The sequence below is a fragment of the Oreochromis aureus genome, linkage group 3, assembly GCF_013358895.1.
Source record: "Oreochromis aureus strain Israel breed Guangdong linkage group 3, ZZ_aureus, whole genome shotgun sequence".
In the NCBI taxonomy this organism is placed as follows: domain Eukaryota; kingdom Metazoa; phylum Chordata; class Actinopteri; order Cichliformes; family Cichlidae; genus Oreochromis; species Oreochromis aureus.
Window position 1 is genome coordinate 49,602,188 of NC_052944.1, and position 21,031 is coordinate 49,623,218.

Here is a 21,031-nt window from a genome sequence, read left to right on the forward strand (position 1 = left end):
TTTCAAGAAGGAAAGTAAAAGTAAAAGAGGCCGAAATGTTCAGCTTTGACTCCGGACTGTTCTCTTCTTCTACTTTAGACAGAAAATGTCGTTTAAAACAACAACAACACACTGAGGATCTCTCTGCGCGGGTTAGGTCGGGACCTCATTGGCTATTTCTAAAACACCCGTTAAAACTCTTTTTTCCTTAGCTTTATTTATTTGTTTATTATTAATATTGTTGTTGTTGTTGTTGTCGAATGACTGCGCGGTTTTTGGGGAATCTGTGTATCACTTGTGTTTTTATAAAGTTATTTTTTGAACTACTTGAAATAACACACAGCTGAAAACCTGCGTGGTTATACCGGTAAACACAACAGTGTTTGCTCACTATAGTTTATTATTGAACTTTTTTTTTTGCCTTGCACTGAGTTACCAAGCAACGGGAACAGCCTCATAAACAGAGGGAGAAAACAGTGCCCGGAGTCACAGCTTATCTTGAACAGCCTCACAGAACAGCATTATCAAGATGTTGCGATGCCCAAATTTATCAATAGTGTCACTGTGAGACGGTTTTGAGCCTCACACTCATTAATAAGTGAAGGGAAACAGCAAAGTTCACCAGGAGCAAAGAACCAAGAACAGAACTGCCAAATACTTTTTTAAAAAAGCCCAACATGAAAACCACAGACACACAACTAACACTTTTCTGTTTTCTATCACCTGGTTTTACTTCTGCTTTACCCCCCCACAGCTTTCACTACAGTGTTACACTTTGAACAGCGGCTATACTGAGAGCAGAGCTCACTGCAGACAGTCCGGACGTCCCCACAACAAGAAAATTTCTAGAAAATTAAACTAAACCTAAAGCCAAACATAACAAAACGTTTTAAACTTTAAAATTAACTGAAAATATTTTTTAAACTTGAAAAACTCAAATAAAATCAGAAGATTTTCAAGATTCATTTAAACATCTAGTTTCATTGGTTTCACCCACAATGCTGGATCTAACACCCAGTTTAACAGATCCAGGTCAGAACAGCCTCAATGTGCAAAATCTGAAGCACCAAAAGACTCAAAGTTTCAAATAGTTTGCTTTTTTAACGGGCTTTTTTGTCAAATTTTAGGCTTAAAGAATGAAACTTAGGGAATGTTTTCTCCTGTTAAAGCCTACACAGGTAAAAGTGAATAAAAAGGAGAAATGGAACAAGAGTCTGATCATCCCCTGAAGCAGCGCCCCTCTGCTGTTACAGGTCGTAAGTGTGGAAGTGAAAGTCAGGCTGGGATTTTTTTTGCAGCTGTGGGCTGTTTTGAGACGCAGAGCTAAAAATCAAAAGTGGGGATGTGGGGGTCTTCCCACCTGGGTTGAAACCAAATGAGCAGAGAAAGGGGCATGTCGACCAGAGGGGAGGGAATCCCCCTCATTCCCAAAGTGTGATGCCATCACATGACTGAATGTGACTGTCCCAGATCACTCAGGATGAACTAATGTGTTTTTTATGGCTCCCAGTAAATATTCTCTGCTTTTGTGAACACATGATATAAGAGTGAATGTGCCATAATAAGACCTGCAGGTCTGAATTAACTTAATTATCATAGAAATAAAATGTACTGGCTGAAACATACATGTAGGTCATTTGTTGTTTGTGATCTTTCATGAATATTCACACGTTTGTTTTATTCAAAGTGTTTACAATCTCTCTGTGAACTTCCACAAACAGGAATTAGAGCAAAGTTTAAACATTAAAATCACGTCATTACACACGTTACATTTCTCACCCAGTTATAAGCTCGACTTCAGTAAAACGTGTCTCATCAGCTCAGTCACAAATGAATACTTTTAACACGACATCAACACACTGCTTCTCTTTATGATTACAACATACAGCACGTTATTGTCTATCGGTCTTGCAAAAGTGGGATCACTGTTAATGGCCTTGTGAATGTCGCTGTTCACAGATCATTTCTTCTGCCTCTAAGTTTGTTATACTTTTCAAATATGTGCCAACATCTGAAGAAGAGCTTTGAATGGCCTTTATGAATAATTATAACTTGATTTATAGAGAACCCAGAGTTAGAAAGTGCTTCACAGTTCAAATTAAAGCCTCACATTGAAGATTAATGTGTTAAGAACATACAGACACAAACAGTCACATGATCAGTCACATGATCAGCCACCGACAGACGAAGAAACAGACAGCAGACACAATGATGACAAACTTTTACAGATTTATTTGATTTCATCATCATGTTCACCAAATACTGATGTTATTCAAGAACATGGAACAACAACAGTAAACTCAGTGAATCATTTTAATATCTAACTAAGAAAAAACTCAAATTTTTGAACAGGTAATTTGGTTCAACTGATTGAAAACATCATCAAATGCAAACAGGAAACGACACATGACAACAATAAATACATAACTTACATAAATTAATTAATAGGACGAGGTATTAGTTGTAAAAACAAGAAAACACACAAATTGTAACAAAATGTCAAGAAGAGGCTTGAAAATCAACGAATCTAAGAAATTCTTTCAGGTCAGTATTTAAATATTTTTATTCTCGTGTTGAAGTTTAAGCTTGTTTCATCACACACTCATCTGTCTGTGACATAAACACTGACTTTGACTTAAAGGCAGTGAAAGCACAAAGTCACAAATCGGACTATGACGTTAAAGTCTGAGCATCGAGTCCCAACCAGCAGGAAGTTTCACAGTAAATGTAATAAATTAGTTAAAAATCTAGAGTATAAATCAGCTTATTTCTGTTTATAAAGTGCAGCAGTTACTTAAAGTGTTCAGCTTATAGTTCAGTTTCTCTGAGACATTAAAGTTAATGTGCTTAATGTGAGCTCCATAAATCCTGTTCCTGGTACTTCACAGTCTACTGGTGATTTTCCAACAGTTTTAATTTTCATTTTAATTTGTCCATCGGAGACACTTTGAGGTGTCACTGAGAGATTTAAGTGCACCTTAACCAGTGAGGTAAAGACTAAATAAATATTCATTAAACATGCTGACAGTGAGGCAGAGGAGTGTTTCTTCTCCAGGCTGAACTTCACAGTTTTGTACTGAAGGAGGAAATCCATCAGTTTCACTGCTTGATGTTTCCAAGCAGATCCTCCAGAGTCTGACAGCAGCCACTCTGACTGAAGACTTCTGTAAGAAATATTTCCTGTTTACATCCTCTGATCTTCCACTCTGGGTTTTCTTTTATGACACTTTCTTTGTGTGAAAATGAGCTCGATAAATAAGCTGGACGAGGCTCGAGCCTTCAGCTGGGGTCAAAGTTCAAATCAGGCTCACATCCTTTTGTAGGTGTGACCTTATGATGATCTCAGTGCTGCTAGGTCCGAGGGTCACCCTGTGGATGCTGGTTTGAATCCCCAATTTGACTGAAGATCCAGCACAGATAAATCTCTGATGCTCTCAGCTCCATTAACACCAACGCTCCTTTGAGCAAGGCAGCTAGACTGTTAGTGGTTGTTTTTGTGTCTCATCATCCTCTGGATGCTTCTGCTGAAAGAAGGAGAATAATGAGTCAGTCTGACGACACAAGAAGCAACAACATGTTTGTGTTTATTTGTTTGTTTCTTTCTTACTTAGAGTTCGATGAAGATGATGGCAGCAAAAATATACAATAAGACCAGCAACAGCTACAGCCGATATAAGAGCGATGACAACGACGACCACAGCGACCCTGGATCGACCTGCTGAAGTAGAAAAGACAAGAAGGTCACCACAAATACACAAAACCCCAAACAGGGATGATGCAGAGAAGAGTTGGACTGTTTTCTCACCATTTGTTGGAGTCGTGTCCTGAGGATCTGGAGTTTGCAGCGGCGTCTCTGTCGTTGAGGTTTTAGCAAAGTTTGAACCTAAAAGACAAAACAGTCAAAATTTGTTATTAAAATTAGGCTGAAAGTTTGTATCAGGGGACAAAACAACTTTGAGTTTGGAACCACAAACATCACCAAAACAAATCTTCTCACCGACTACAAGTTCAACAACAGCAGCTTTCACTCTGCTCCTCAGCTTGGGGATGAAGCATCTGTATCTGCCGTTGTCTTCCTCCGACACGTTCAGGATCTTCAGTGAAATGTTCCCGTGTTTCATGGCGTCCATGAACAGCTCCGTCCTCCTGAAGTACGAGGCCATCTTCATGTCGGGGACCTCCTTCCTGTCCCTGTACAGGTGAACGTACTCCACTCGGCTCAGCCGGTCCGACGGGTCGGGCTTCAGGTCGGGTTTGGACCACTCCACCGTCAGACCCTGGACATCGAACGTGGGCGCCAGGTGACACGGCAGGATGACATCATCACCCGGAGCAGCAATGATTGGAAGATTTGAACCAATCACCAGAACCTCACCTGGAAACAGACAGAAAATGAAACCTCCTGAACTCCCACAGACCCTTGTAGAATTTCTTAATATACGCTACAAAATTTCAGACATAACCAGTGTGCAGTTGTTGTCAGTGACGGCTGTTTGTTGTTCTGTTACAGGCTGACTGACCCTTGTGTGTACCGTCTGTGGTCCTGAATTTCTAACGTTTTATTTGACTATAATAAAACTTTATCAAGGAATAATGTGTTTATTAAAATTTAACAACACAGACTGATTGATCAGACTCATCCAATTTCTAAGAAACAACACAAGTATTTATTCATAATGATAGTTCATGTGACTCATCCTCAGTAAGTTTTACACTCGAAGTAAACAAGCTGATTTAAGTCAATCACACAGTCTGCTTGGTGGTTTCACTCATTCATGTTGCCCTTCTAATGATTTACTTGTTAAGACCGACTGTTTAACCTCGCTGCGAGTTCAGATTTAATAACCAACTAATTTCATTTTTTAAAAATTTTAAACTACAAATCCAGAGTAAACTACAAAACACGCACAAACACCTGATTGGACGAACGAGCCACGTGGGCAGTCAGACGTAATTCCCAATGGAGACATGACGGCGGATTGTCAAACTTACAGGTTTTTTATAAAAGCTAAGCGGGTTTGTGGAAACGTGTTGTCAGCAGCAGCCTGTGTGCGGGCAGAGTCTGCATCACTCCGGATCAATAAACAGTCTTTTAGTTTCGGCTCACCGGACGTTGTTTTTGTAACTCTGCTCTTTCTCCCCTCTGACAAACACACGGCTCTTATAACCTGCTCGGTGAATCATCTCAATCGTGTCCGTTATAAACAAACCTCTAAACTGAGAGCAGTCGCTTCACACAGTCAGAACCTGCCTGACAATCTTCTCGTTTTAAGCTTCTTCCGGTTTTAAAGTAACTCACTGACAACAAACAAAACCCAAAGAAAGAAACAAAAAAAGCAACATTTTACAACTTCAACCTAAAGCGCTCTATCTATGCAAGATAGCACGGGGTGCTGTGTAGGAGTAAAGTCAGTTTCAGTCCACTTCTGTCAGGCCACAGGGTCTTCTGAACTCTTGACCTCGCTCATGAATCCACTTATTTGAGACCCATTTGCTTCCTACTAGGACAGGACAGGCTGCATGTCTGGTCCTATAGTCTCCCTCTCCGCTCCTGAACAAATTATACCAGAACACCGATGTTAGTGACGGACAACACAGCACAGCTGATAATAGTCAATTCAGCTTTTTCACATCCGCCAGTTTTTGATTAAAATTCACTGTAATCTGCACTAACATGCAGCTGGAAACATCTGTTTACCTTGTACAGGAGTCCAGACGGACAAAGCCGAGCACAGGAGAAAAGTCCAGAGTGAGAAAAAGGAAAAGTCCTTAAAGTAGAAGTTGTTCAGAGACATAATCGATGATTAAAAGTTCCGTTTTCTGACAGAAGCGAGTTTTTTGGAAAGCTGCAGTCCGATCAGTCCCTGCCTGCTTCGCTCTGAATGAATGAATGAGCTGCGAGGCTCACTCGCTGTTTATATCTAAACAGTCTCTGCCTACGGCGATCTGGGTGGGGTTAACTCAGCCCTAGAGTGTTAAGAAGTCCCATGACGTGTTGACGTAAGGGAACTCCCACTGTGACGCTTGCGTGCCTGTCATGCTTCAACGCATCACCTAATTTACTTTGTATTTGAATTGTTTCTGTAGAAACTCCGCGTCTCAGTTTGTAACTAATCTGCTCTCTCACTTACTCTACAGTACTGAAGACTCAGACATGTTATAATGTGTCCGACTGATAACAAATAACAACAAGCCAACCTCTCAGGCGAAGTAAGCGACTCTGAAGTTTCATAATAGACAAACATGAAAGTCATGTTGACACAACAAAAGCGTGCTGTGTCATTAATGACTCAGTAGTATGTAGCACAGCATCCAGAGACTAACTTGGATATATGACTGTTTTAATCAATCAAATACAGAAGGTGACCGTCACACCACCTCAGAGATTTCAGTTAGTCTTTGATCATTTATCTGTGAGATCAAACCTGCAGCAAAGATTCAACACTGTTTAAAATGTTGTGATGGTGTAACATCCTCCACCTGCCAGTATAAATGCTCACACATGTCAGTACAGAGAACAATGGAAGCTCTGCTGGTTACACTGATGCTGGGAGCACTGCACTCCTCCTTATATGCTATTAGTCAATACAGATATTGTACAGCTTTTACATCACTGCTAATAATAACCATAATCATAGGTATAATAATACATCTGTATTTATAAATAACATACCAAAGAAGAGTAATAATATATACATTATGGATCAAGCATGTTTTAAATACCTTATTTATGTTTAACAGTGTGGCATTAATATAAAGTGCTACCATTATTTTTAATATATGTAAAATGAAATCAGGACTCGTACCTTTGAGTTTTTGTGCCAGTAATTAAATGGATGAATTCCCAATAACAACATCAATTAGCTCAACAGAAGCTCAAACAATATGAACATGCTGTTTCTGCAGCTATTTACAGTCTGTGCTTCACTGGAAGCAGATGATGCATTAATGACAGCAAAGTTTAACAGGAATAAACTCTCACTTCCTCATCCAGCACACGTGTCTCACATGTAGCACAGACTGCATGTAGCAACCACTACTTTTGGCCACTGCCTCTACTCAGAATTAATGTCACCACAGCCGGCCTGGACAATCCAAGATTATTACAGTGAAATAAACTTCAGTGGGTTTTTACTGTAACACATGCACTGGTTTACCTAAATCTTGTCTCTGACATTTGCACTCTATACATCACTAAATGATTATGATTAAAAGACATAAAACTAGACTGAAAGTAATAAAATTGAATAAAAATGATCAATAAAAACTAAGTTGAAATAAGAAAATTTGCTCTGGAAATAAAAAACTTATTCAGAAAAAAAAAAGTGTTTTATTATAAGTTTGTCCTGAAGTGGAGCGACAACACTGCGTCAGCTGGACTGTAAATCCTGCTTAAGACAACACGAGGCATCAGTTTGTATAAAATAAGTAAACGTGCTTCATCTCTCATCAGTTCAGCAGCTTTTTCTAACAGGAACTTCTCTGATTTAAAACCGACAGACGTCAGCCTACGTCTGAAACCATTGAGTCAAATGAATGATTTACTGGTGGAGGTTTGACAAAAAGCCTCATAACTTCTGATGAAACTATGACTCTTACAAGTGTGACCGTATTATCAACATACAGAACGCTCTGTAAAATGATTTAAAATATGTCTCGTTTGACCTCTGACCTCTCCTTCAAGGTCAATAGACTGATCTGAAGGTCCCTTCAGTATTTAATGTTGAATAATCTTACATTTCGACAGCACTTTAAAAATTGCAGTTCATCTCTCCTCTTTGATCACGTGACAATCTGAGCTCAGGGAAACTGTTTATTTACTGAGATCAGCAGCAGCCTGTCAGAGGCTGAGGATTAGTAAATATGTGAAATAATGACTCAGCTCTGTAGAGCGTCTGCAGCGTGTTGGTCAACGGGCTCTAACTTTTGAGTGATGCAGAGAATGATGGTCAGATTATTAAGTATGAGTATTTATAGATGTTATGTTTTAATGAATCTCCTGATACTTATGTTTGTTTCCTTTAAAACATGAACCAATGTACTTTCACATAACATCACATCCTGTTTTACATGAAAACATAACAGCTCTATGATGATTTAAATATATTTGATCAAACGTGAAAATGGGAAAAACATTCAGTTATAATTTATTCTATGACCATGTAAAACTGTTACAGCTGTTAAACTCTGTCTTCACTGCTGTATCATAACAAATCCTTTTAACTACCATCCATAATAATCAGTGTTAATTAAGCATTAACAGTTAGAACACAAAACAAAAATTCCAGCTCAGGTGGATCACATGAGCTTTGATTTCAGTTTTACTGCCCACTCAAAGTGTTTCTAACTACAAATCAGATTTTGTCTTCATGCAACAGTTTAATCTGAGCACTTCAAGCACTTTAGTTTCCTCACAATTTAGAATAACTAATGAACACAAGAAGCACGTTTCTCAACCAGCAACCTTTTTGCTGTGAGGCAGCAGTGCCAACCACTAAATCAACATATGGACCATCATGCTGACCATTATCTGATTTTACTGTTTAGTAAAGAACATTCTGGGGAAAAGAAACAACAGTAAGATCAGCTCTCTTACTGTATTAAAATGAATATACATATGCATATCACTTCAGCTGACGTTTTCACTTTATCAATACTGAAGTCAGTTGAATATACCTGTAGTGCATTTTAACATCCCTGAAACAACACATGTACAAAAACTACAGACACAGAACTTTCATTCAGTGCAACAACAGGCAGAAATAAATATAAACAATAAATGAATCAAATACAACAATAGTAATAAAACATAAGTTATGTAATGACATCACTGATGGCACAACAAAGTTTATACAGACGAGCAAAAGCAAAAAAGGCAACTTCCCACATCAAAGATGAACAAAACAATAAATCTAGACAAATCTTCATCTTCTGAATGCTTCTGTTCAAAGTAGTTGAAGTCAGTCTGACAGCACAAGAGGCAACAACATGTCCGTGTTTGTCTGTGTCAGCCTTGCTTTTAGTTCCTGATGAAGGCGTTGAGAAAAATATGCAGCAAGAGCAGCGAAAGCCGAGGTGGAAATGATCAGGAACAGGTTGACCCTGGACAGACCTGCTGATGTAAAATTAAGAAAAAAACAAAAAACAAGATTACCACAAAAACTCATACAAACATACAAACAGAAACGATGCAGAGACAAGTTGGACTGGTTTCTCACCAATTCTTGTGCTGTTGCAGTTTGGAGGGTTCAGCTGCATCTCAGAGCTGCAAAGTTTTAATGTAGATTAAATTTTAGAAGAGTCATTATCTGTCAATATGATGATCTCAGTACTGATGGGTATGACTGTGTCCCTGTGGCTGCAGGTTTGAACTCCCAACCTGACTGAAGATCCAGCAAAGATAAAAACCCCTCAGTTTCATTAACACCAATGTTCCTTTGAGCAAGGCAGTTAGACTGGTAGTGATTGTTTTTGTGTCTCATCCTCCTCTGGATGCTTCTGTTGAAAGAAGGAGAATAATGAGTCAGTCTGACGGCACAAGAAGCAACAACATGTTTGTTTCTTTCTTTCTTACAGTTCGATTCTGATGTTGGCAGCAAAAATGTACAGCAAGACCAGCAACAGCTATAACGATTATAAAAGCGATGACAGGGATGACCACAGGAACCCTGGATCGACCTGCTGATGAAGAAAAAAAACCAACAAGGTCACCACAAAAACCCAAACAGGAATGATAGAGAGTAAAGTTGGACTGTTTTCTCACCATTTGCTGGACTCGTGTCCTGATGATCTGGAGTTTGCAGCGACGTCTCTGTCGTCGAGGTTTTAGCAAAGTTTGGATCTAGAAAACCACAAAAATCAGTCGAGACATAATCAGTTGATAAAAATATAAGACGTAAGAAACAGAGGGGTGAAATTTGAGTTTTGAAGCACAGAATAACATTAAAATTTCAGGTTGGTGCTAAAGTCTTTAAATGACATTCAGTTTATTTAAAGTCAATAAAAAGGTTAACAGGTCAACATGAATTTCTTTTTAAATTATCGTCACATTTTAAGCAGTTCACACAGTGATGGCACAAACTTGCAGTCACACAACAACAAGCTGCTCTTTTTCGTACAGATCAAACAGATCTTTCAGTCTTTGTACAGTTTGTTAACTGAGGATCCAAATAAACTCAAACTTGTGCCCAACTATTGTTTAGGCATCAAAGACAAACACTGTAGAGTTGAAAGAAACCATTAAATGCCCCAAATTACCATCACATTCAAGCACATGAAGATGAGTGGATGTAAACATCTGAACACAATATGTGGGTGCAAAGAAATTTAACCCTCAGTACAGCTGTGGATATTATCAAAGAGACAAAACTCTTCTTTTTGTTAGATTGTTAACAAAAAGAAGGCAAGTGTTTGACACAATGTTAGATTTATAAATATATTCTTATCTCAGGATCCAGACTAAGATCACAGTGATCACATGTGTATAAATGAATTGTCTTACCAGAGACGGTGACTCTGCAGCTGTTGTAGCCGCGGCCATAACCTGTGTCCACCTCACACAGGTACAGACCCGAGTCCTCAGTCCTGAGTCTGGACAGCTGGAGTCTGATTCGTCCTTCTCTGAGCGCGTCTTTGTCACTCTGGACTCGTCCTGAAAACTTCTCATCCTGAGACTCTGAGAACTCGACACCATGAAGGAGATAATACAGAGTCCAGTATTTCTGATCAGTTATCAGTCTACAGAGGATCTTCAGTGCTGAGATGGACGTGTCTGGTTTGGTGGTGAACGTCCACTTCAGTGTGATGTTGTGGTTCTCCTCTGCCTGATAGGAGCTCTGTGTCACATTGACTACAAATGATCCTGTTGAGGAGACAGAGGAGCAGACACACTCACAACTTTATACAACATCAGAAGTTTCCAACATTTTGTGTCCAACGCACTAAATACATCCTCCTGCTTGGCATCAACATCTTACAACATCCACTGTCCCTCCTCTGCACATGTCTAAACCATCTCAGGTTTTCCTCTCTAACTTCATCTTCAACCCTGAGCCGTCCCTCAGACTCATTTCTGATCTTTTCCATTCTGATCACACCAAATGAAAATCTGAGCTTCTTCAGCTCTGCCTCCTGTTTCTTGTCAGCAACACCATCTCCAAACCATAAATCATAGGAGGTTTTAACATTGGATTTGCATTTACTTCTTATACAGCACTTTTGTACTCGAACATTCACACTTGGATGGATGCATCAGAGAGCAACTCAAGGTTAATATCGTGTCCAAGAATATCTGGCATATTTTGCAGATTCTACTAAACCTTCCGATTGATCGAGGACCTGCTCTACCTCCTGAGCTACAGCCAGCCCACCTGGAGAGCACAGAGGAACTTGGAATTTGAATATCCAGCTAAGTTTCATAATTTTGCATTGCTTGTCTCCAGTGTTGGGTAAGTTACTTTAAAAAAGTAATTAATTACTAATTACTTAATATTGTATTTAAAATACTTATCTAATTACTGTGTCCGAAAAGTAACTTAATTACTCAATAAGTAATTTAACTAAATACTTAAAATCCCTATAAACCTTGAGTGGACAAACAATAGAAATTAAACTCTTTAAATAATAAATACATTTTTTTTTTTTAAAGACGGAGACTCTACAGCAGCGGTCCCCAACCTTTTTTGCGCCACGGACCGGTTTGTGCCTGACAATATTTTCACGGACCAGCCTTTAAGGTGTCGCGGATAAATACAACACAATAAAACTAGTACCGGTACCGAAAAAAAGAAGATTTATTCATAACACACGTGAAAAGACCCAGGAAAACAGAGTTAACGAAAAAAAAAAAACGATAACAAAATAACGCTAAAAACCGATAAAACCCCGAAAACCATACATTTCACACCCGACTCTCACTCTCGCGGCCCGGTACCAAACGACTCACGGACCGGTACCGGTGTTGTGCCAGAAAGTGACTGCCCGCCAAAAAGTGATTTCCAATGTTTCCGTGTGTTTTTTATGTGTAATATCGTAACATATGTTGCTAAATAGACTTTGGTGAACAGGTATTACAAAGGGGTTATATATAAAATTAAAAAATTACCTGTTTCTCAAGTATCTTTGTAACTGGTTACATTATAACCAGTCAGCTCCCTTTTGTCACTTAACATACGGAACTATTTTTGCTTTTGTTGCAATTTCAGCTGTCCTCTTGGCCAGATTACTCTTAAAAGAGACATTTTTAAAGTGAACAGGAATTTTTTTTAAGTGCGGCTTACTGATTGCGGCTTCTACCTTCTTACAGGAATGTTGTTTGTTGCTCAAGATGACATGATATCATTGATGACGGATACCTTTGACAAATGTTTCACATATTATAGACCAGTAAGTTATTTATAGCAGTTTAAATACAAGCAGTCAGTTTTTGGCAAATACCGGAAATCAGTTTTTGGCAGACAATCACTTTTTGGCACACCGGCTGTGGGTTGGGGACCGCTGCTCTACAGTACGCAGCGGTAGCATCTTTTCCACAATGTAGCGTGCAATTATTTTTTTAATTGCACCTTCAGACGCTTTCTGTGCTGCTGAAGTAAAATCAAGTTTTGCATGCTTAGCAGGAGTTGCCGCGGTGTTATCCATGGATGATGAACAAGGATCACTCGGGAGTGTTCGTCTATGCTCTCGTGTCAGGCGCTCCAGTAGATTACTCGTCCTATTAACAGCAGCCGATAGTTTTTTCTCCCCAGGACATAGCTTACATATTACCGTAATGTTCTTGTCTGCTTGTTTCAGAAAACTGAAGAGACGGGAATATGTCCATTTCGTAAAACAGCCACACGTTTCAGCCGAGTCCGACATCTTCCGCTGTAGAATACGACTATGCAGCAAACTGGCGCGAAATGACGTACAGCTGCACTACAGCGATGTTAAAGCAGCAGAGTTTACTTCTGCGTTTAGAAGATAAATTATTGAAATTAAATAATGATATTCAGCGAGTTTAATTATTTTACAATGTAACGCAAGTACATTGTAAGTAACTGTAATTAAAATACCTAAAAATGAACAGTAATCAGTTACTCTTTTTCAGTGGAAAAGTAATTTAATTACAGTAACGCGTTACTTAGTAACGCATTACACCCAACACTGCTTGTCTCTGCATTTTGTTTGCTGATCGCTGCTCTCCTGCCTGGTTCTGCAGGAGTTTCTTCCTGTTAAAAGGGAGCTTTTCCTTCCCAAAACCATATTTACCTTTAACTGAACCCAAGTGGAGGATGAAAGTCGATAGTGGGACCATGAAGAAAGGCATGAAATCCATGATCACATCTTGTTAACAGTCTGTGAAGATCCAAAGCTGATTCTTCCTCATTTTCACATTCAGGCTGCAGACGGAAAATAAATAAATAAATAATAACTGTTACGTTTCAATACACAGACATGTTTCAAATTACACTTTAATTTGACTATATATTTGACTATTTTGGGGATTAAAAAAAAACAAAAAAAAAAACAACATGTCCCCGACATCAGATGGCCTCGTACTTCAGGAGGACGGAGCTGTTCATGGACGCCATGAAACACGGGAACATTTCACTGAAGATCCTGAACGTGTCGGAGGAAGACAACGGCAGATACAGATGCTTCATCCCCAAGCTGAGGAGCCGAGTGAAAGCTGCTGTTGTTGAACTTGTAGTCGGTGAGAAGATTTGTTTTGGTGATGTTTGGGGTTCTGATTTGTGTTTTTTCTTTTATTTTGTTTTTGTCCCCTGTCATAAACTTTCAGCCTAATTTTAATAACAAATTTTGACCGTTTTCTCTTTTAGATCCAACCTCAACGACAGAGATGCCGCTGGAAACTCCAGATCCTCAGGACACGACTCCAACAAATGGTGAGAAAACAGTCCAACTTTACTCTGCATCATCCCTGTTTGGGGTTTTTGTATTTGTGGTGACCTTCTTGTCTTTGAGCTCAGATCGACCTAGGGTCGCTGTGATCGTCACTGTCAATGCCTCATTATCAGTTAAAAGCTTACACGTTTAGTAAAGCAATCACTTTACAAAAACACAACATTCGGTGAGCTGTAGCAACTCCGTCTTTTCCACTTCTGACAAACACACAGCTCCATAGCTGGACTGGCCATCGGGCATACCGGCCATTTGCCCGGTGGGCCGCTGGCGATTTGTTGTTTTTAATGGGCCGATGGAATTTTTTTTTTTTTTTTTTTTTTGAGGAAGGGTATATATTATGAAAGGTGTTGGATTGGCCAATTGGTCATGATCGACTCTGGGCTGGACCAATTACAGCCGAGGAGGTCGGATGCAACCTCTCCCTTGTTTAGCAATCTTATAGACGAACTAAAGAAAATGGAGAACAAAAAAAGGAAAGGAGGTGTTTATGAAAATATCACTAAATCTGTCATTTATTAATTTTAATATTAATTAATGATCATGTCTCACCTCTAGTGTCCTTGGTCTTAATTTAAGGTTTTTCCTATAGCGATTGACAGATCACGTGACTTTCGCGCATTGCATGCCGGGAACTCGTGGCAAAACAATCCAAGTACCGCATCAAATGCAAGCATTTGCAGCACCGCAAAACGTTCATTCTCCGGTTCCAATACCTTCTTGATTTTTCTTTGCCGCACAAAAAAGGAATGTACAAAACTAAGGAGAACAATGCCGGACCGTACAAAGGCAGACTCGACGAAAAGTCAAAGAAAAGATACGAGGAAAAAATCAAAGGAGTGAAAGGGTCAGACCCTTATGAGCACACAGAGTGGACAAAAGACGTTAGCGTGCTGCCCAACTTTCACCACGCTCAGATTTATAATTATACGGTTCTTGGAGTGAGTGCATACACTCATGAAGTTTTTAGTAACTTCAGGTCACTGCAACAAGCCCAGGTACAGTTTACCGACGGATGGGTACAGGACCTTGAAATGCACCGTGTAGAATGACCATCGTACAAACAAAGGTAAGTTTACCAGTCTCACAAATCGTCGTCATAAATACACATTTGTTAACTGTTTATTAATATAACCTTTGAGCTCAACGGTAATTAATTAGTAGTGGAAATAATTTCTGGTACGCATTACAGAAATGTAGCAGTGACAATAATATTGTATGCTGTAATCGCACTGGACAATTAGTGATAAAAAACAACTGTTTTATCCTGTGAATAAACGTATATGTTTTTGTCAATGTACCGTGGTAATAACAGAAGTTTAACGCAATATTGTGTCAGGACAATTCACTATTTATGCACAATAAATAAAGGAGCATAGCGACAATTTCTGTTCAGTGCCAGACTTGCTTGTAACCTATATCACCAATTATGTTAAGAAAAATGACGTATTAACTACTACAAAACACTGACCTTTGTGGGAATGCTTGGAGCAGACTAACATGTGAGCTGGAGTGTTCTGGGACGTTATATTTGGTATATCCAGACCATCCGTCGGCTCTTACTTGAAACATGGCTTAAAAAATTTCTCTTCAACGACGTAATCCGATTAAAAAAAACGATCTCTTTACTCGTCGGCTTCCCGTGGCTGTCATGCGACCGGCTATTGCAGTTAATAATACAACAGCTTCTTGCCATTTTTTGGGTTTCTTTTTATCGCTGTGTAACTGAGTTCAATTGAAAGCCTGCCCTAGTACCGCTTGCCACAAGTTCCCAGAATCCTTTGCGGTTTTACCCCTGAATGACGTCACATTGGCTGTGTCCCAATTCAGGGTCTGCACGCTTGAAGTACGCATTTCAAGTGCGATTACGTCACCGCCACGCGACGACGGCTGTCCCAATTCAAAGTGTACTTCAAATGCATACTCCAAATGCGCCGTCGATTTCCCCAAATATCAAGCGTGGTCCGGTGCACGCTTGTGGGCCCCATATATCCCACAATCCATAGCGGCGGCGGGGTGTGGATAATTTTGCCGCAAAATACGGCAGAAGGGAGCGGTCAAGAGTGAACTGTCAAATGTAAGTACTGAATATTATGTCACTTATTTATGTGCGAATGTTTAAGAACATTAAAACATTACTGTTGGTCACATGTCGGCAAAGTTATGTGACATTAGTGATGTTTGTACTTTCAGCGGTAACTTGGTTTTAAAGCCTCTACTTCTAAATATATATACACACACACACACACATACATATATATATATATATATATATATATATATATATACACACATACATACATATACATATATAGTGACCTTAATCTTACAGAGAATGTGATGATTTTATGGATAATTAAAGTCAGTCATATATCCACAAACACAACAAGCTGAAAGTCAGTGATGCTGCTCGGTTTGCAGTCCTGAATATCACGGCACAAGCAGGATTCGCTGCACTGTTAATGTTAGCTATGTTATATTGCTGCCTCTGTTCGGTGGTGTCGAGCCAAACGGACTTTAACGTGTGTTTGAACGAGCTGACGGTTCACTCGTTAAGCTGAAAGAAAGATGCTTTAATCACAGGAGTCACACATGTGTCCACTGGACCATCTGGAACTCTTCTTGTTTAGCACTCGTAATAACACAAACACTAAATCCTCCTTCTTTTGTGCGGTTTTGTAGCAGTGTGTACACCTGAGACTGTCACCTGTCTGTCTGTCCTGCACTCTCTCTCTGTTTCTTTCTCTCTGATTGTGGAATAAAAGTATGAACATGTATTTATAAGTTACACTTGTGTTTGAATCCTGCAGCTTATCACACATTTGATTTCCATGTGTGACAACTGCAAGTGTCCAGAGTGAGGACAGACTGAGGGACCCACTGCTGCACATCATCTGTGAGGCTTTGCACCCTGATGATCCACCAGGACAAACTCAGCAGTGTGTGAGGAAGAGGAGGAGGAAGAGCCAGCAGCAGCTGACAGATGGAGAGAATAGACAGACTGTTCCCTGTTTGTGAAGGACTGCTAGAAAAGTTTAAAATAACTAATTGTCTGTCCTGAATCAGTCTTATTAGGTAATGTTCAAATAATGTTATCATTCCAGTGTTTTCAGTGTGGGAGAAAGTACTCAGGGCCTTCAAGTTACACACTATGAAAGGCAGCAACAAGTTTAATATTCAGAAACCTAAAGTATGTATCAGCAGCAGAATGGAGCTAAAAATAAATGTTTGTTTCAGTTCTATGAAGCTTTGAGTATTTTGGATTAGTAGCACTGCTGTGTTTGTTGCATCATATTGCTGTAATTGTTTATATGCTTTATATATTCTGAGGTAAGTTGATCTATAGTGTTACATCATATTCTATAAGGATGTTATGTGTTTGTATGCTTCCTGCCCAGTTTGACCCATTTAGCAGAAGTCAGCCTGTTTAAGGCTCTGATATCTATTCTGTATGACTTAAAGCAGTTATGACATGGTCTGATTTTCTCACCCAATAAAGGAATATTTCATATATCAGTCTGATCTTCATTCTATCAGAAACAGTTATCACAGCTCGTACATTTTCTTTTTTTACACATATATATATAAGCACTGAGCCAAATTTAGTAATGCCAACATATTGAAAGAACAATGTTTGTCTCTTATATATAATACATCTGTATATACACTGTCAGAGATACTTGTCTTTGAGTGAAGATTTAAGGTGATAGGAAATATAAATAACTGCTACTTGCATCTTTGAACTAATACATATATATATATATATATATATATATATATATATATATATATATATATATATATATATATATATATATATATATATATATATATATATATATATATATATATATATATATATATATATATATATATATATATATATATATATATATATATATATATATATATATATATATATATATATATATATATGTATATATATATATATATATATATATATATATATATATATATATATATATATATATATATATATATATATATATATATATATACATACGTATATATACATACGTATATATACATACGTATATATACATACGTATATATACATACGTATATATACATACATATATACATACATATATACATACATATACATACATATATATATACATAATATTGTCCATATTATATTAACATTACCACAGTGAGATGACTTTAGTCTCATGAACAACATTAGCTAATTATCATTTACTAACTAATCTTGAAATGACTGTTCAGTACAGAAATGAAGCCCAACAGTCATGTTTTACAGTCCTGTGGTCTCAACTAATCAAAGTGATGTCATGACAAAAATGAATGACCAACAAAACATTTTTTCTCCTTCATTTCTGTCACACAAAGCTGTATGAAACGTTTCTCGCGGTTGCTAGGCAACCTGAACAGCGCGATGAAGGCTAGACCGTCCCATTTCACAAGCCTCTCACTTCCGCACTTCCCGTACTTGTAGTACGCACCGTACGTAGTACGCGTAGTGTGCGTACTTCAAGGGTGCATACCCTGAATTGGGACACAGCCATTTTCAATCTCTATCCTGGTGGGCCGGTCTCTAGTCAAAATGCCCAGGCCGATTTTTTGTCCCAGTCCAGCCCTGCACGGCTCTCATAAACGCCTCGCATGTTCACAGACTGCTTGGTGAATCATCTCTATCATGTCTGTTAAAAATAAACCTCTAAACTGAGAGCACTCGCTTCACACAGTCAGAACCTGCCTGACAAGCATCTCGTTTTAAGCTTCTTCCGGTTTTAAAGTAACTCACTGACAGCTGTCGCCACTGTTAGTGACTGACAACACAGCACAGCTGATAATAGTCAATTCAGCTTTTTCACATCCGCCAGTTTTTGATTAAAATTCACTGTAATCTGCACTAACATGCAGCTGGAAACATCCGTTTACCTTGTACTGGAGTCCAGACGGACAAAACCGAGCACAGGAGAAAACTCTAGAGTAAGAAAGAGGAAGAGTCCTTAAAGTAGAAGTTGTTCACAGACATGACCGATGATTAAAAATTCCGTTTTCTGAATGAAGCGAGTTTTTTGGAAAGCTGCAGTCCGATCAGTCCCTGCCTGCTTCGCTCTGAACGAATGAATGAGCTGCGAGGCTCACTCGCTCTCTACATATAACTGTCTCCGCCTACGGCGATCTGATTGGTTTAAGCGGTTGTAATTTAGCCCTAGATGGTTATGAGGTCCCGTGATGTGATGACGCAGGGGAAACCTCACAGTGAAACCTGTCTGTCGCGCTTTATCGCAACACCGAAATTACTTTGTATTTTGGATCACTTAGAAACTCCGAGGCTCAGCTTCATGAAAATAATCTGCTCTGTCTCACTTTCTGTTCAGTACTGAAGACTCAGTCATGTTATAATGTGTCTCACTGATAAAAATAAAAACAAGCCAACCTGTCAGGTGAAGTAAGCGACTCTGAACCTTTATAATAGAGAAACATGAAAGTCATATTAACGCAACAAAAACGTGCTGTGTCATTAATGATTCAGCAGTATGTAGCACAGCATCCAGAGACTAACTTGGAAATACGACTGTTTAATTAATCCAATAATCTGTTAGATACAGAAGATGACTTTGATCATTTATCTGTGAGATCAAACCTGCAGCAAAGATTCAACACTGTTTAAAATGTTGTGATGGTGTAACATCCTCCACCTGCCAGTATAAATGCTCAGACATGTCAGTACAGAGAACAATGGAAGCTCTGCTGGTTACACTGGTGCTGGGAGCACTGCACTCCTCCTTATATGCTATATAAGGAGGAGTGCAATATGCTTATACTGTACAATATGCTGTACAATATGCTGTACAATATGCTTATACAGATATTGTACAGCTTTTACATTACTGCTAATAATAACCATAATCATATGTATAATAATATATCTGTATTTATAAATGACAGACTAAAGAGGAGTAATGATATAAATGACGAATTAAGCACATTTTAATTTATGCTTAACAGTGTGGCATTAATATATAAAGTGCTACCATTATTTTTTAAATATCTAAAATAAAATGAGGACTCGTACCTTTGAGTTTCTCTGACATTAATTAAATGGATGAATTCCCAATGACAACATTGATTAGCTCCACAGAAGCTCAAACAATACGAACATGCTGTTTCTGCAGCCGTTTACAGTCTGCAGAAACTTCCTTGACTGGAAGCAGATGACGTATGCTAGCAACAGCAAAGTTCAATAGGAATAAACACTCACTTTCACTTCCTCTTCCAGCACATGTGTTTAGCACAGACTGGGCGTAGCTCTGCTGAGAACTAATCTCACTGCAGCGGCCTGGACAATCCTGGATTATTATAGTGAAATCAACTTCAGTGGGTTTTTACTAGAGGTGCAACGGATCACGGTTGATCCGAAATCCGAACCAATCCCACTCCACGGTTCGGTACGCACGTGATCCGAAGATTCGAAAAAGAAAAAGAAGTATGTGTATGGTGCGCGTGGTCAGTCTGTCAAGCGGTAGTTATGGTCAGCTCTAGCGGTCCAAGTAGCGGAGCAGAGGAGTTTGCGGCATTTAAGCAGCCCTTTGCTGCCCAGTCCGACCGGGCTAAAGCTATTACAAAAGCTAATGGGGTGTTTAGCTGCAGACCGGAGGCCGTCGTCTGTTGTGCAAAACAAGGGGTTTAAACTGTGATGAACGTGCTTGAGCCACGCTATGATATCCCGTTGCGCGTCCACTTCAGTGTGACAAGATCGTTCCAAGCATGTATGAGCAGGAGAAGTTTAAAGTTATGGCTGAACTGTCCCAGGCATCTTCTGTTGCTCAAACTACAAATGGGTGGACCTCCAGGGCAACGGAAAGCCACGTGACCGTGACCCCTCGTCATATCACAGTGGAGTGGTGGATACAAAGCCCTGTGCTGCCCTATAGATTACATTAGATTAGCTGAAACTTTATTTATCCCACGGGTGGGTTCCTCCGCGAAATTCAGTTTCCAATAGCACAGCACCGACAGAAGTTACAGAATGTGAGCAGAAATATACCATATATACACATATATAAATACAGAGAATACAAAAGGGATAAATAGAATAAATAGGAATAAGAATACAAGGGAACGGCACATTTCAAGAATTGTGAGTCTGTTACACCGT

The 21,031-nt window shown here is 39.0% G+C and overlaps 2 protein-coding genes across 10 annotated transcripts; both read right to left on the reverse strand.

Annotated features, from left to right (window-relative positions):
- Positions 1–2,191: 2,191 nt before the first annotated feature.
- LOC120439473 (CD276 antigen-like) lies at positions 2,192–5,856 on the reverse strand. 3 transcript variants are annotated; one of them, XM_039610505.1, is made up of 5 exons: positions 5,678–5,856; positions 3,977–4,354; positions 3,785–3,862; positions 3,587–3,694; positions 2,192–3,503 (listed from the first exon to the last, which is right to left on the reverse strand). In XM_039610505.1, the coding sequence occupies exons 1-5, from the start codon at positions 5,772–5,774 to the stop codon at positions 3,484–3,486; spliced, it is 681 nt and encodes a 226-aa protein (XP_039466439.1). In that variant the 5' UTR covers positions 5,775–5,856; the 3' UTR covers positions 2,192–3,483. The 3 variants fall into 3 exon arrangements, with proteins under 3 accessions (XP_039466439.1, XP_039466438.1, XP_039466437.1); XM_039610504.1 differs by having other exon boundaries at positions 2,192–3,500; positions 3,587–3,697; XM_039610503.1 differs by having other exon boundaries at positions 3,587–3,697.
- Positions 5,857–7,947: 2,091 nt separating this feature from the next.
- On the reverse strand, positions 7,948–20,349 carry LOC116322140. 7 transcript variants are annotated; one of them, XM_039610523.1, is made up of 8 exons: positions 18,805–18,978; positions 13,228–13,358; positions 10,481–10,840; positions 9,743–9,820; positions 9,554–9,660; positions 9,359–9,477; positions 9,198–9,244; positions 7,948–9,091 (listed from the first exon to the last, which is right to left on the reverse strand). In XM_039610523.1, exons 2-6 carry the CDS (start codon positions 13,292–13,294, stop codon positions 9,430–9,432), a joined length of 660 nt encoding a protein of 219 aa, XP_039466457.1. In that variant the 5' UTR covers positions 13,295–13,358; positions 18,805–18,978; the 3' UTR covers positions 7,948–9,091; positions 9,198–9,244; positions 9,359–9,429. The 7 variants fall into 7 exon arrangements, with proteins under 7 accessions (XP_039466457.1, XP_039466456.1, XP_039466455.1 ...); XM_039610522.1 differs by having other exon boundaries at positions 7,948–9,094; XM_039610521.1 differs by lacking the exon at positions 18,805–18,978 and adding an exon at positions 20,135–20,349 and having other exon boundaries at positions 7,948–9,094; positions 9,198–9,477.
- Positions 20,350–21,031: the final 682 nt, after the last annotated feature.

What these genes read in the sequence shown, in the direction of transcription:
- LOC120439473 (XM_039610503.1), bottom strand. Translation starts at nt 5,774, where the DNA reads ATGTCTCTGAACAACTTCTACTTTAAGGACTTTTCCTTTTTCTCACTC. An exon ending in CGTCTGGACTCCTGTACAAG is followed by an intron (nt 4,355 to 5,677) that starts GTAAACAGATGT and finishes GTCTGTTTCCAG; the next exon opens with GTGAGGTTCTGGTGATTGGT. An exon ending in TGTTGTTGAACTTGTAGTCG is followed by an intron (nt 3,863 to 3,976) that starts GTGAGAAGATTT and finishes TTTGTCTTTTAG; the next exon opens with GTTCAAACTTTGCTAAAACC.
- LOC116322140 (XM_039610521.1), bottom strand. Translation starts at nt 13,294, where the DNA reads ATGGATTTCATGCCTTTCTTCATGGTCCCACTATCGACTTTCATCCTC. An exon ending in CCACTTGGGTTCAGTTAAAG is followed by an intron (nt 10,841 to 13,227) that starts GTAAATATGGTT and finishes TCTCCTCAACAG; the next exon opens with GATCATTTGTAGTCAATGTG. An exon ending in CTGCAGAGTCACCGTCTCTG is followed by an intron (nt 9,821 to 10,480) that starts GTAAGACAATTC and finishes GTGGTTTTCTAG; the next exon opens with ATCCAAACTTTGCTAAAACC.